The 16,838-nt window shown below is 36.5% G+C and overlaps 1 protein-coding gene across 2 annotated transcripts in view; it reads right to left on the bottom strand.

Moving 5' to 3' along the window:
• Positions 1–16,838, bottom strand: part of Wdr76 (WD repeat domain 76) — a 46,885-nt gene that overhangs the window by 27,905 nt on the left and 2,142 nt on the right. For both annotated transcript variants that reach the window (XM_076848517.1, XM_076848519.1), the window contains exons 3-5: positions 10,548–10,640; positions 7,842–7,897; positions 1,012–1,138 (exon numbers count right to left, since the gene is read on the bottom strand). In XM_076848517.1, the coding sequence (XP_076704632.1) occupies positions 1,012–1,138; positions 7,842–7,897; positions 10,548–10,640 (276 nt within the window). The remainder of the gene's footprint in view (positions 1–1,011; positions 1,139–7,841; positions 7,898–10,547; positions 10,641–16,838) is intronic.

The following is a 16,838-nucleotide window of genomic DNA, read 5'->3' as shown; positions in this document are numbered from 1 at the left end:
ACTACCACTGAGCCACATCCCCAGTCCATAAATGTTTCTTATCATGGGTTAGTGCTTCAGTAAAATTTGGAAGCTATTCTACTATACTGCTTTCCATATCACCTTGATTTGCAATTAGCTCCCAAGGCACCAACCTAATTAGTACTATCTTCCAATTTATAATTAAGAACTTAGATATAAAACAGTAGGTGCTCATGAATTAAAAGTATAATTACAAATCTTATTTACAGAACAAATTTAATAAATTAAAATGTTTCCACTCACTAGTAGTATAAAATTAAGCTATAGCAAGGGAACTTCACTTATATCACATATTACTTATTAATAACATTAATAACTACTTTTTATTATTTATTAAGCTCTTAATACAATGCAAGGAACTTTACAGATACTATTTCATTTAATCCTCATAATAGCCCTTGAAAACTTCTATTACTGCCATTTTTAAAATGGAGAAACTGAGGCTCAGAAAGGTTAAATAATTTATAATAATTTACCTACAACCCCATGATAGGTAAGTCCTGCAGAAATACAGCACAATCCAGTCTTTATAACTTTGAAATCTTACTCATTAAATGATATAACATTCAAGTACTATTAATGAAATGCAAATAACTCATCATTTTCAGGGCTGGGGTTGTGGCTCAGAGGTAGAGTGCTCACCTACCATGCGTGAGGCACTGGGTTCGATCCTCAGCACCACATAAAAATAAAAATAAAGATATTGTGTCCACCTACAACTAAAAAATAAATATTTTTAAAAAATTAAAAATAAAGGGGCTGGGGATGTGGCTCAAGTGGTAACGTGCTCGCCTGGCATGTGTGCGGCCCGGGTTCGATCCTCAGCACCACCTACAAACAAAGATGTGTCCGCGGAAAACTAAATAAATATTAAAAAAAAAAAAAAAAATTCTCTCTCTCTCTAAAAAATAAAAAATAAAAATAACTCATCATTTTCAAAACATTCTGTTAAACTTTCATATTATATATTGTATTTGCACTCTTTCTTACATTTTCATCTTCTTCTAATGTCGGCTGTGTTGGAGTTGCTGGTAATGAAACTCCTGAAGGATCCACTTTTAGCAATCGCATTGACCTTCTACATCCAATCTCATTTTCTCTCTTCTTAGGCTTCTTTCTAAAGGAGTGGGAAAAAAATCTTGTTATACTCATAAAACAATAAAATGCATTTACTGATATTAAAGAGAGAACTTCTAGGAATGGGTCCCACAGATGAGTGTGTGTATAAATATATAAAGATATATAGATATATACATCTCCACGGTGATTTTAATAAAAAATCTGATTTTAATAAAAAAGCTACTCCCCAGCCTTTTTTACTTTTTTATTTTGAGACTGAACTAACCTAAATTTCAGCATGAAGAGGTGAAGGACATAAAATATTTTATGGTGTATATATCTAGAATGATATGCAACTATAGAAAAGAATGAAATATTGGCTGGGGCTACAGCTTAAAGGTACAGCACTTGCCTAGTAGCATGCTCGTGGCCCTGGGTTCAATCCTCAGTACTAGAGAAAGAATGAAACAGATCCTTGGGTGCTAATAAAATGAACTCTTAAGTTGTAAGACGTAAAAATGAGGCCCAGTACATGTTTACAAAAAGGTTACATGTACATCTGTACATGCTGAGGCTACCCATAAAGGAATATATATGAAACTATTAACTGGGGTATCTTCTAGAAAGAAGGCCTGGAAAACTAAGGATGGGAGGAAGAGTTACATGTTTCATTGCATTTTCCTTCAAACAGTTTATTTTTTAACTCATACACATCCCCTACTTCTTTTGGAGGTATTGAACCTAGGGGCACTGTTTTTTTGTTTTGTTTTGTTTTATTTTGTATTTATTTACTTATTTATTTTTTAGTAGATGGACACAATACTTCTATTTTATTTGATTATTTTTATGTGGTGCCAGGGATCAAACCCACTGCTTCACACATGCTAGGCAAGCACTCTACCACTGAGCCACAACTCCAGCTCTGTTATTTATTTATTCATTTTTAACTAGGTCACAAAAGTGTTTATTTGTTCTCTTTAGATATACATGACAGTAGGGTATATTTTGACATATAATACATACATAGAATACATCTTACTATAATTAGGATTCCATTCTTCTTGTTGTATATAATATGGAGTCACTGTGATGTATTCATATATGAATATAGCAAAATTATGTTTGAAAGGGCTGAACTATCAATGGGACATCTAGGAAGATATCAAATATTGGGAAATTAAGTCTGTGTAAGGTCTGAAGATAGTGTCTTTGGTAACTGTTTTTGAGTTCTTGTCCCAAGGGACATTGTTAATACTAAACTACTGCCCAGGCTTTTTTACTTTTTTTTTTTTTTTAAATATTTATTTTTTAGTTTTCGGCGGACACAACATCTTTGTTTGTATGTGGTGCTGAGGATCGAACCCGGGCCGCACACATGCCAGGCGAGCGCTCTACCGCTTGAGCCATATCCCCAGCCCCCTATTTTACTTTTTTATTTTGAGACTAGATTTAAATTGCCCAGACTGGCCTTGAACTTGCAATCCTCCTGCCTCAGCCTCCTGCATCACTAGGATTACAGATATGAGTGACCAAGCCCACTTTTCCCCTACTTTTTTATGTACCAATTTTTCATTTAATTTTTTTTTTCTTTTTTCCAGTGCTGGGGATTAACTTTAGAGTTTCACACATGCACTCTACCCAATGAACTATATTCTGGGGACTCCTTTTTTTTAAAAAAAAAAAAAGCAATTCATTAAAAAATATTTGTGGGGCTGGGATTATGGCTCAGCGGTAGAGCACTTACTTGCACGTTTGAGGCACTGGGTTTAATCCTCAGCACCACATAAAAATAAATAAATAAGCAAATAAGGGTATTTTTAAAAAGAGAGATAATACATTAAAAATATTTGGGAAAGAGAAGATTTCCTGTTTCCAATAATTCATATTTCATCTCTACTAATGCCAGCTACACAAGGTTGGGGGCATAGCACAATGGCAGAACACTTGTCTAGCAAACTCAAGTCTATAGGATTTGACCCAACCACTGCAAAAAGAAAAAAAAAAATTCACGTGCAAAATCATTAGCCATAGTCTGGCACAATGGCACCTGAAATTCTAGCAACTTGTGAGGCTAAGAGAGGAACATCACAAGTTTGAAGCCGGTCTCAGCAAAATTAGTGACACCCTAAGCAATTAAGCAAGACCCTGTCTCCAAACAAATAAATAAAAAGAACTAGAGCTGTAGCATGGTGGTAAAATGCCCCTGGGTGTTCTAACCCCAGACCGAAAAAAAAAGAAAAAATTCTCAGCTACAGTTCACATTAGTTCAGAGGAATTAGTAATAATCATTATTTATTGAAAAATACTAAGCCAGGTGTGATGGCACATGCCTGTAATCCTAGCTACTCAGAAAAAGAGAAACATGAAGATAGTAAGTTCTAGTCCAGTTTGGGCAATTTAGTGAGACCTAGTCTCAAAATTAAAAAAAAAAAAAATTAAAAATGTCTAGGGGATTGGGGTTGTGGCTCAATGGTAGAGCACTTGCCTAGCACATGTGAGGCACTGGGTTTGATTCTCAGCACCAAATAAAAATAAATAAATAAAATAAAGGCACTGTGTCCATCTACAACTAAAAAAAAATTTTTCTAAATGGCTGGGAAGCCGGGCGTGGTGGCGCACAGCTATAATCCCAGTGACTCAGGAGGCTGAGGCAGGTGGCTCAAGAGTTCAAAGCCAGCCTCAGCAACTTAGCGATGCACTTAGCAACTCAGTGAGACCCTGTCTCTAAATAAAGTACAAAAAAGGGCTGGGGATGTGACTCAGTGGTTAAATGTCCCTGGTTTCAATCCCCCGACCAAAAAAGAAAAAAAAAATGGGGCTGGGGATGTGGCTCAAGCGGTAGCACACTCGCCTGGCATGCATGCAGCCCAGGTTCGATCCTCAGCACCACATACAAACAAAGATGTTGTGTCTACCAAAAACTAAAAAATAAATACTAAAAAAATCTCTCTCTCTCTCTCTCTCTCAAAAAAAAAAAAAAAAAAAATGGCTGGGAATATAATTCAGTGGTAAAGCACCCCTGGGTGCAATCCCCAAAAGGGAAAGAAAAAAGAAAAAGCTAAACCAAGCATTCAGCATTCACTTCCTCATTTAATTTTTGAGAAAAGGATGAATATAGGGAATATTTTAGGCTTTCAAATAGCCAGCCCCCTAGAAATATACTCCCAGAGAACTCCACTCTTTGAAAAACTCTCACACATAGCACCAAAGTTTAGAACATCTGGAGGCGGGTCTAGAGGTATATAGCTCAGTGGTAAAGTGCTTGCCTAGCACATGTCGGCCCCTAGTTCAGTCCATAGCACAGCAAAAAAAAAAAATATTCAGGGGCTGGGGATGTGGCTCAAGCAGTAGTGCGCTCGCCTGGCATGCGTGCGGCCCGGGTTCGATCCTCAGCACCACATACAAACAAAGACGTTATATCCGCCAATAACTAAAAAATAAATATTGAAATTCTCTCTCTCTCTCTCTCCCCTCTCTCACTCTCTCTTAAAAAAAAAAAAAAAAGAAGTCAACCAAAAAAAAAAAAAAAAAAAGAAGTCAACCAAAAAAAAAAAAAATATTCAGAGCACCACTCTTCATAATAATGAAAATCTGGAAATGACTCAACTGCTGTCCATTAATAGTAAAATAAACTATAGCACATTCATACAATGGAATATTCTAAAACAGAAAAATATGCATGAAATAAAACTGTATACACCAACATGAATGTTTTAAAACTAACATGCAAAGGTAAGCAAAACAAGCTGCCCATGGTGGCACATGCCTGTAATCCCAGTGGCTCAGGAGGCTAAGGCAGGAAGATCCTGAGTTCAAAGCCAGCCTCAGCCACTCAGCAAGGCCCTTAGCAATTTAGCAAGTCTCAAAAGAAAAAAATAAAAAGGACTAAGGATGTGGCTCAGTTGTTAAATGCCCCTGGGTTCAATCCCTCATACCAAGGGTGGGTAAATAGGCAAAACTATCAAAGCCCTAAGCAACTTAATGAGACCCTATCTCAAAAAAGTAAAAAGGACTAGGGATGTGTTCCAGTGGTTAAGCACTGAGTTACATCACCAGTACCAAAAAGAAAAAAAAAAAAAAGACAAAACAATATATTATTTAAGGATACATTCATAGATAGCAAAATCATAAATGAAAGAATAATTACCAGCATATTTGGGGCTAGGATTATAGTACTGAAAGCAAAACAAAATTATTCAGCATATTAGTTGTATCAGGAGAATCAGAAGTTCGAAGCCAGCCTCAACAACTTAGTGAGGTCCTAAGCAATTTACTGAGACCCAGTCTCAAAATTTAAAAAAGGGGGTTCAATAATAAAGCCCCCTTGGATTCTATCCCCAGTACTGGGGAAAAATATATATATATTGTAATTTCTAATAACTTAGATGCCAGGTATGTGGCTGAGGGGTTTGTATTACTATAAAGTTTTCAACTATACATATATGTTATATGTACTTCTTTTGTATCGCTTATAAATACATATTTAATTTTTTTATTTAAATCTCCCTGGATTCATATAATGTTAACTTTACAGATCAGGAAAAAATATGTAAATTACCCACCGTTGATACTACAACTCTACATGGCTAAATCAAAACTTGAACCCAGGGGCTGGGGTGTACCCAACCTAGCATGCATGAAGTCCTGGTTCAATCTAGAGCACGGAAAAAAAGAAAAAAGAAAAAAAAAAAAAAGATTGAACCCAAACTTGTTAAATTTCAAAGGCTGTGCTCTTTCCCTTATTATATAACTTCAACACTACCAACTTGGTAACTTGATACTGTTATCTTACAATTACTAAGTGCTAGAAATTTGGGTTAGGTAATTTAATAATAAATCACCAATCTTTCCTTATAAAAAAAAATAAATGTAAACAGGGCACTGTGGCACATGCCTGTAATCATAGTTACTTGGGAAGCTGAGTCAAGAGGATTACAAATTTGAGGCCAACTAGGACAATTCAGTGACACCCTGTCTCAGCAATAAAGCTGGGTTCATCCCCAGTAGAGGAAAAAAAATAAAATAAAAGCACAAATTATATATTTACAAGACCAGTGATATTGTTTTTTCAGTATTAACTCCTATGACAACTCTTCACACTTGAAGCCACAGTTCATTAGCATCTAGCACAAAATAAATGAGCTAATGATACCAAGAATTTTAGTTTCCTCATTTATATGTAGGTGCTGCTAAAATGCAAGAGACAATTCAAGCTAAAATAATCCCAGAGTTCAAATCCTAGAGCTACCATTTATAAGCTGTTTTGAACTTGAACAAATATATCTCTGAGCCTTTTTCTAAGTCATAAAATAGATATATTACCTACCACATTTAGAATTAAATGAGATAATACAGGACAAACTTTTAAGGTCACTGTACTACGCTTCATAGACATTCAATAAATGTTAATTCCTTTCCCTTATTCTAGGAATGAAAAGCTAACTGAAAAGCAAAAGGATAGTCAGAGAAATAAAAAGAAAGAATGAGGTAGGCACAGTGATGGCACAGCTACTCAGAGGCTGAGGAAAGAGGATCAAAAATTCAAGGCCAGGGCTGGGGGTTGTGGCTCAGCGGTAGAGTGCTCCTGAGCGAGGCACTGGGTTCCATCGATCCTCAGCACTACATAAAAATAAATAAAATAGGGGCTGGGGATGTGGCTCAAGCGGTAGCGCGCTCGCCTGGCTTGCGTGCGGCCCAGGTTTGATCCTCAGCACCACATACAAACAAAGATGTTGTGTCCGCCGAAAACTAAAAAATAAATATTAAAAAAAATTCTCTCTCTCTCTCTCCCTCTCATTCTCTCTTTAAAAAAAAAGAAAATGTTAAAAAAAAATTAAAAATAAATAAATAAAATAAAAGTATTGTGTCCAACTAAAAAAAAAATTTTTGGAAAAAAAAAAGTTCAAAGCCAGCCTTAGCAATTTAGGACTCTGCTCAAAATAAAAAGGGTTGAGAATGTAGCACAGTGGTAGAATGCCCTAGGGGTTCAATCCCAGTAGGGTTTTTTGTTGTTGTTGTTTTTGAGTTTTTTGGTTTGGTAGTTGTTTTCTGTGGTACTGGGAACACAATCAAGGCAAGAGCCAGCACCCTACCATTGAACTATACCCACTGGCCCTGAGAAGAATCTTCAAGAATAATGATTTTTCTGGGGCTGGGGATATAGCTTAGTTGGTAGAGTGCTTGCTTTGCATGCACAGGCCCTGGGTTTGATCCCCAGCACCAAAATAATAATAATAATTTTCTGGCTAGGCATGGTGGTACATGCCTATAATCCTGGTGGCTCAGGAGGCTGAGGCATAAGGATCACGAGTTAAAACCCAGCCTGAGCAACTTAGCAAGGCCCTAAGTAACTCAGTGAGACCCTGTCTCTAAATAAAACACAAAAAAGGGCTCAGTGGTTGACTGTCCCTGAGTTCAATCCCAAGTACCAAAAAAAAAAAAAAAAAGAAAAGAAAAAGAAAATGATTTTCTAGGGAAAAAGCAGAAATCTTTATTTTGTGGAAATAAAGATATTCCTCCATTCAGAGCAACAGTAAATATAAACAAAATTCAGCTCTGGAGATTCTATTTGCTCTATATTCTCTTGATGAAAATGAGAACTGTAAAGTTATTAAAAGGTAGTATTCCCTCAGAGATTCCCACAGGGATTAATATTAAATTATAGAGTCTCTGATCTGTTACTAAGATTACTATACCACTTTTTCAGATTATAAAACCACAACAAAATATCATGGTCCAGCCACTATAACCACATCTTTTACCTCTTGGACTTAGGAGGTTGTGTCTTCTTTATCATTTCACGGAGCCTTGCAGCTGACTGAAAGTACACAAAAAACATATGCATGTAAAAATGCTATCTTACAACCACATAGCTTAACCTTTAAAATATTAAAGTCTATTCAGCAAATAAAGATCCTTAAGACAGAATACCTGTTTTCCATGGTAGACATGAGATAAATATACTATCCATAATAAAGGCAAGTAAATAATGCTGCCCAATACACTGATATTCTGATACTTCAGACAAAGTTGCTAATGAGTTTACATGATGAAATGCAAAATTAACTCAAACATACTATTACAAATAACAAGCTTCAACCTCTACTACTGGCAAAATTACTTTATTTTTTTTTCCCAGAAAAAAATTGTGATATTTTTCTAAAACAAATCCTATTTTGTTAACTAAAATCATAGATTATGTATTTCTGATAAATTTTCAATTGCTGATGATTTAACAATTTAATCCTTCAATTAATCCCCTCACCTGCCTGGTGCAAACAACACAGAATATCTGGGAATCTGTTATTCAGAGAAATCAATTACTTATTTTGTAAAGTTAAGGGTTTGATATCTTTGGTGGGAGCAATTACCCCCTCCTAAACAGCTATTCTTTCACACACAGAAATTTTACCCCCATTGTGAAAACACCCAATGTAAATTATACCTTTAGCTATGATCATAAACACTAGCATAGACATCTTTTATCCTTAAAGTTCCCTATAAAAAGTATACTCCCATCTATTTTTAAAGTTTAAGATTTAAAAACAAACAGTCCTAGGATATAGCTTAATTGGTAAAGCATTTGCCTATTATGCAAGAGTCCCTGGGATCAATGCTACCACTTAAAAAAAAAAAAAAAAAAATAGGGCTGGAGTTTTGGCTCAGTGACAGAGCACTTGCCTAGCCGCCTGAGGCACTGGGTTTGATCCTTAGCACCATATTAAGAATATAAACAAGGGGCTGGGGATGTTACTCAAGTGGTAACGCCCTCGCCTAGCGTGTGTGAGGCACCGGGTTCGATTCTTGGCACCACATAAAAATAAAATAAAGATACTGTGTCCATCTAAAACTGAAAAATAAATATTTTTTAAAAAAGAATATAAACAAATAAAATAAAGTGATTGTGTCCATCCACGTAATTGGACACAATATCTTTACTTAGTTATTTTTATGTGGTGCTGAGGATCGAACCCAAGACCCTCGCACATGCTAGGCGAGCACTCTACCATTGAGCCACAACCCCAGCCCAAAATATTTTTAAAATAAATAAAAGATAAAAACAAAACTTCTGGGGCTGGGGCTGGGGCTCAATGGTGGCGCACTTGCCGGGCATGTGTGAGGCACTAGGTTCGATTCTCAGCACCACGTAAAATAATAAATAAAGGTCTATTAACAACTAAAAAAAAAAATTAAAAAAAAAAAAAAAACTTGTCCCCTCACTCCTACATCACACATCCTTCAACCCACCACTCCTACTTCTTCTTTATCTTTGGTTAAAATAACCATTTATAACTTACTATTTCTTTGAATGTAAGACAACCAATAATGATATCATTATTTTATGTATCACCAAAGCTGAGGGGGGACTGCCAATTATAGTTTTAAGATACCAATTTAAAAAATACTAAAATGTGAAAAGATATACTTAAAATCAATGAAATATGGTAATCTCATTCTATTAACATGAATTAGAACATGATGTATAAAAGATTCATTATCTATGTTCTTTTATATATATATGCGTGTGTGTATATTTATTTATTTATTTATTTTTGGTTAGGCATAATACCTTTATTTTGTTTATTTTATTTTTAATAAAATAAAAATTATTTTGTTTATTTTATTTTCTTTATTTTGTTTATTTTATTTTTACGTGGTGTTGAGGATCAAACCCAGGGCCTCGCGCATGCTAGGAGAGCGCTCTACTGCTGAGCCACAACCAGCCCAAAATCTATTTTCTTTACATGAACCAAACGCTATACTCGCTATACTCGACTGGGAACCTTTGGGTTAGTGTATTTTCCAAAGTGCTTTGCAAAGGTTTCTTTTTTTTTCTTTTCTTTTTTTTTTTTTTTATTTAATATTTATTTTTTAGTTTTCGGCGGACACAACATCTTCATTTGTATGTGGTGCTGAGGATAGAACCCGGGCCACACGCATGCCAGGCGAGCGCGCTACGGCTTGAGCCACATCCCCAGCCCCTGCAAAGGTTTCTTAACAGGCACATATTGGGGCGGGGATTGTGGCTCAGTGGTAAAGAGCTTGCTTAGCATGTGTGGGTTCAATTGCTTAGCACTGGGTTCAATTCTTAGCACCACATATAAATAAATTAATAAAATAAAGGTCCATCAACATCTAAAAAAATATTTTAAATAAATAAATAAGTAAAATAGGGGACTGGGGATATAGCTCAGTTGGTAGAGTGCTTGCCTCGCATGCACAAAGCCCTGGGTTCAATCCCCAGCACAAAAAAGGAAGGAAGGAAGGACAAAAATAAAGGTGTCGTGTCCATCTACAACAAAAAATTACTACAAAAATAAAAAATTTTAAACAACAGTCCTTATATAAAACCTACAGAATTGTGTCTTCCTTCATTTGACACTATGAAAACTGATACTACAAGTATTTCATTGACCTGCTGGCAGGAAGAATGGCATTTTAGTTTTAATTAGAAACTTCCCACAAACCTCAGACAATTGAAGAGAAGCAAAAAAGTTTGCATTTTCTGATATGTTCTTGAGTCTCTTCCTTTCATATGGTGACAATCCTGAGAAATCATCCTATAAAATTACACCAAAAATAATGTTATTTTACATAATCATTTAAAGCAAAAACACCTCATAAAACCAGATCTTTCATTGTCTGCATGTGTACCTTCTTTCAAATTGTACCCCCTCTATTCATTTGATAATGTCTTACCAAATAGCACATAACCTTTGCTGCATTGGATACTGAGTCTAAATTTGGGATAATCACAAAGTATTTGCATGTATTCCCAACTGAATACGAAGTGATCTGATATCAGAAGTCAAGTTCAAAAGCTAGATATGAACTTGTGATCCTCCTCCCCCAGCCTCCCAAGCCACTGGAATTACAGGTGTGCACCACCATGCCCAACTGAAAGTTATGTTTATTAAACAAATGATTCCTGTTAAACACAGAATAAATAAATGCATTTGTTGTCATCTCCTCCTAAAAACCCACAAATACAACACTGAAATAAATATAAAATCCTAAGAGATAAGATCCTAAAAGCTTTTAGAGGAAAAAATAACAATCAAGACTCAGAGAGGCACTAACTCCTCAAGATTAAGAAAAAGCGATAGGGGCTGGGGCTGTAGCTCAGTGGCAGAGTGCTTGCCTTGCATGTGTGAGGCACTGGGTTCGATCTTCGAACCATATAAAAATAAACAAAAGAAAAAAAGAAAAAGCTATAAGACAATAATACATTAAAAATGCTAAGAATGGGGGGTGGGACTATAGCTCAGTGGTAGAGCACTTGCCTCACACATGTGAGGCACTGGGTTCAATCCTCAGCACCACATAAAAATAAAGACACTGTGTCCATCTACAACTAAAAAATAAATATAAAAAAAAAAAAGCTAAGGATGGCCAGGCATGGTGGTGCATGCTTGTAATCCCAGAAGCTCAGGAAGCTGAGGCAGGAGGATTTCAAGTTCAAAGCCAGCCTCAGTAACTTATCAAGGCCCTAAGCAATTCAAGGATACCCTGTCTCTAAATAAAATATTAAAAAGGGCTGGCGATATGGCTCAGTGGTTAAGTGCCCTTGGGTTCAATCCCCAGTACCCCTCCCAAAAAAGAAAAGCTAATGAAAAACTAGGGCCTGGGGATGTAACTTAGTGAAAGAATGCACACTTAGCACGTATGAGGCCCTGAGTTTGATCTGCAGCACCAGGAAAAAAAAAAAAAAAAGTTCTACTGGAAAGATTAAATTATTTTCAACATATGATCATAACTCCAATTAAGTCATCATTTGAATAGAGCTAACGATTTTTCATATCCCTTTTTTCAGGAAGCTACTATAAGTTGCACTTTACCAAAATGAAAGAATAAGCCAAGAAAGAGAGAAACATGGATCGCAGGGACATAAGTTCCAGCACAGATGCAATAAAAGATAAAAATTCAAAAGAAAATGGTAAAGGGTAGGCCTTTACCATTGAATAAAATGGTTCTGAATGGAATAAGATGATGGAGAGCACTAAGAGAATTTTGTGCAGGCCAGAAGCAGTGTCACACACATATAATTCCAGCTATTCGAGGCAGGAGGATCACAAGTTCGAGGCCAGACTAGTCAATTAAGCAAGATCCTGTCTCAAAAATAAATAAATAAAAGGGTTAGGGGTGTAGCTCAGTGGTAGAGTGAGCCTGGATTCAATCACAGTGCCACCAAAAAAGAGAGAGAGTGAAGAAAAAAAATAAAATCAAGACTTCAGGGACTGGGGTTGTGGCTCAGTAGTAGGGCATCTGCCTAGCATGTATGAGGCACTAGGTTAGATTCTGAGCACCACATATAAATGAATAAAATAAAGGTCCATCAACATCTAAAAAATATATTTTAAAAAAAACTTCAGAAATCTTTGATTTTCAGCCCAGCACAGTGGCTTAGACATATTAACCCACTTCCTTAGGAGGGTGTGGCAGGAGGAACACTTGAGCCCAGGAGTTCAAGACCAGCCTGGACAACATAGTAAAATCCTGTCACAAAAAAAGAAAAAGAATCTTCTTCAAGCAGGAATGGTGATGCACATCTGTAATCCCAGCAATTTTGGAGGCTGAAGCAGAAGGATGTCAGGTTTGAGAACAGCCTTTTTTAAAATGGGACCCCATCTTAAAAAAAGGAGGAGGAGGCTGGGAATGTAATTTAGTGGTAAAGCACCCCTGGGTTTAATCTCCAGTACCAGAAGTGGAGAAGATCTTTGATTTATATTGAGAAGTCTTACAACACAGATAAAACTGGATTAAAGCTAATAAAAGTATAGAAAGGAAAAGTGTGTGTGTGTGTGATATGTGGTATAAGTGAAACAAATCCTTTCTTTATTTTTAAGCAAAGCTTAATTTTCCATATAAGTTAACAGCTACATTGGGGGAGAAAAAAGCTAAAAAGGTTGAAAGTGCCATTTGTTGTTGAACAGCAACAGAAAAGTGTGTGTCAGGAAATTGCCAGCTATTTGATTTTTGTTGGTGTACATGTGAATTTTTCTTATATCAATATGTGCATGTATTACTGACCAAAATATTCTTCTCACATACATGCAAAATAGCCAGGCGTGGTGGCACATGCCTATAATCCTAGTGACTTGAGAGGTCGAGGCAGGAGGATCATGAATTCAAAGCCAGCCTCAGCAACTCAGCAAGGCCCTCAGCAACTCAGTAAGAGCCTGTTTCTAATAAAATATAAAAGAGGGTTGGGGATGTGGCTTGTGGTTAAGCACACCTGGGTTCAATCCCTAGTACCAAAATATATATGCAAAATAACATTGACAGCAAAGATGAAATTGGAAAGGTTCTATTTACCACTGCCTTTAAAACTGCCATCTTAAAGAAAAACACCACCATCAAATACAGTTGTACCCTCCTACCCAAAATTTTACTTCCCACAGTTTGTTACTTGAAGTCAACCATGGTTCAAAAGTAGCAAATGGACATTCCAGAAAGAAAATTTTTTTAATTTATTTTTCTTTGCAGTATTGGGAATTGAACCCAGGGATGCTCTACCACTGAGCTATATCCCCAGTCCCTGCTGACCTTGAACTTGCATTTCTCCTGCCTAAGACATCTGAGTCACTGAGATTATCGGCTTAAGCCACCAAACCTACCCAGAAATAAACAATTTTTAAGTTTTAAGTTGTATGTCTGAGTAGCATAATGAAACTTCAGTTCTGTTCCATTCTGCCCAGTGTCCCTCTGTGTAGCATATTCAAACTGTATATGCTACTCACCTGTTAGTAGCTATCTGGGTTATGAGATCAACTGAAGCAATATTACAGTGCTTGTGTTCAAGCAATCCTTATTTTACTTAATGGCCCCAAGACACAAGAGCAGTGATGCTGGCAATTTGGATATGACAGAGAAGCCGTATGGTGCTTCTTTTCTGTGAAAAGTTTAAAGTTCTCAATACGAAAAGAAAAAAATACATCATGGGTAAGAACAGTACAATAATACTTTCTGAGGCCGAGTATGGTGACACATACCTGTAATCCCAGCTACTCCAGAGGCTGAAGCAGGAGGATTACCAGTTCAAGACCAACCTGGGCAATCTAGCAAGACCCCATCTCAAAAATAAAACTTAAAAAGGGATGGAAAAGGGCTGGGGTTGTGGCTCAGTGGCAGAGCATTTGCCTAGCACGTGTGAGGCCCTGGGTTTGATCCTCAGCACCACATAAAAATAAATAAGTAAAATAAAGGTATTGTCTCCAACTACAACTAAAAATAAATATATATTAAAAAAAAAAAAGGGGATGGAAATGTGACTAAGTGGAAGAGTATTTGCCTAGCATAATCAAGGCCTTAGGATCAATCCCCAGTTATGATGATGAATAAATTAGGCACAATAAGAAGCTAATAAGGAAATTATTTTAATGAAACAGAATTATAAATGATATCTTATGGTAAACTATGTGAATGTAGCCTGTTTCTCTCAGTCTCTCTACAAATATTTTATTATACTCACCCTTCTTGTTTACCATAAATAAGTGAAACCTCAGAAAGTAAAACTGTGGAAAGTAAAACCACAGATATGGGGCCCTACTACAGTATACACAAGGTTTGGCAACATCCATTATTTCAGGCATCCACTGGGGTCTTGGAATATATATCTTCCCCGGAAAAGAAGGGACTATTGTAAACCCAGATGTGATGCTCTGAGAACATATTTGCTTCTGAGACCATTCCCAGTAACACAAAACCTTTAATCATGAGAAAATGTCAAACAAACCAAAATTGAAGGAAAATATTTAAAATAACTGTCCAGTACTCTTTCAGTATTAAAGACATGAAAGATTGAGAAAGTGTTACATAGTGGAGGAGACTACAGAGACACACTATCTAAATCCTGTGTGATCCTGGCCTGAGTGGTCAACAGGAAAAAATATATGACTGGAAAAACTGGTGAAATCCAAACTCTATTTAACAATATTGTATCAAGGTTATGTAAGATGTTTGTAAGCTGGATGAAAAATATTCAGGATTTCCCCAAAACTATCTTTGCAACTCTTCTATAAGCCGAAAATTATCTCAAAAATTTTGTTTATTTTCTTTTTGTTGCCTCAAAATTAAAAAAAAAAATCAACTGCTAAGAAATAATTTATATAATATTTAACAGAAGAGTTGGGAAATAAAATTTAGAAAATTTCCCAAAAAATAGAATAAAATCTTATACTTGCAAGGCAAGGCTCTTATCTGTAATGCAGCAAAGTCTTCCTTCATTTGGGGAAAAAAATAAGCTTATAAACTAAATACTGTTCCTAAAGCATGGAACCACAAACTCTTAGTCATATTACTCTAAAAAATTAATAAGTGTGGGGGATTATAACTCAATGATAGAATGCTGGTCTAGCAGGCACAAGAACCTAGGTTCAATCCCATCCCTGCAAAAGAGAAAAGATAATGAAAAAGAAGGCCAGGGGATGCAGCTCGGTGGTAAAGTGCTTGTCCGGTATGCACAAGGCCCTGGGTTCGATCCTCATGACCACAAAACAACACAACTCACACACACAACCCACCAACAACTAAAACAAAAATTTAAGGAGCTGGGGTTGTGACTCAGTGGTAAAGCGCTTGCCTAGCATGTGTGAGGCACTGGGTTCGATTCTGAGCACCATGTATAAATAAATGAATAAAATTAAGGTCCATCCACATATTAAATTTTTTTCAAGTACACTTTTTAAAAAGGAAGAGAACACGCCAAGCCCAGTGGCGCACCTACACTCCTGTAATCCTAGCCACTGGGGAGGCTGAATCATGAGTTCAAAGCCAGCCTCAACAAAAAACAAGGTGCTAAGCAACTCGGTGAGACCTTGTCTCTAAATAAAATACAAAATAAAGCTGGGGATGTGGCTCTGGGATCAAATGCCCCCGAGGTCAATCCCAGGTTACCAAAAAAAAAAAAAAAGGAAGAGAAAATAATAAAATGTTCTATTTAAAATGTTATAATTTAGTTTATCCTAAGAAAAATGTATTCTATGCATTTATGGTTCTGCTTGACTATCTCCCTCCTGCTGATCATATTTTCTCACATCAAATTAAATTCATTTTATATTAACTTCTTACACATGTAATCTTACACTCTAAGAGGCCAAAAAGATTCTGACCAGTGGTTCTCAAAGCTCCATTCCAGACCAACAGCATGGACCAACAGCACCAAAGTCTCCAGGAAACCACATTAAAAATGCAAATTCTATGCTCCACCTAAATCCAGTGCTCTACACTGCACTATATTCCCAGCCTTTTTCTTTCTTTTTTGAGACAGAGTGTTACTAAATTGCCAAGGCTAGCCTTGAATTTGAGATCCTCCTTTCCTCCTAGACTTAACCTCTAGAGTCACTGGGATTAAAGTAACTGGGAGTACAGGAGTGAGCCACCATGCCGATCCTCTCCAGGTAATTCTGATACTGGCTAAATTCTGAGAACCACTGATTTATCCAATCTTCTCATTAGGGAGGCTATTGGCTTAAAGGAACAAGATTTCTTAGAAGGTGACTCGCCTAGAAACTAGGCTCCCAACCCCTATTTCCATGCACTTATGATTTACCCTTTTACTGTCCCACATGGGTCTGGATTCTTACCTATGGGACAATAATACATAAAACAAATGCCTATTTCATAACAAAAACTTTTCAATTATCATGTCTCTCTTTCCCTAGCTTCATTTTCTGTTGCTCTAGTTCCATCAACTTTTTGTCATGTGACATGGTTTATCTTGTCCTGCCTGAAGTTGCCACTCAGAAAGCCAGGAGAAC

Source organism: Callospermophilus lateralis, chromosome 3 (assembly GCF_048772815.1).
Source record: "Callospermophilus lateralis isolate mCalLat2 chromosome 3, mCalLat2.hap1, whole genome shotgun sequence".
Lineage (NCBI taxonomy): Eukaryota > Metazoa > Chordata > Mammalia > Rodentia > Sciuridae > Callospermophilus > Callospermophilus lateralis.
The sequence above is the reverse complement of the archived record's forward strand: the minus strand, read 5'-3'. Positions and strand labels throughout refer to the sequence as shown.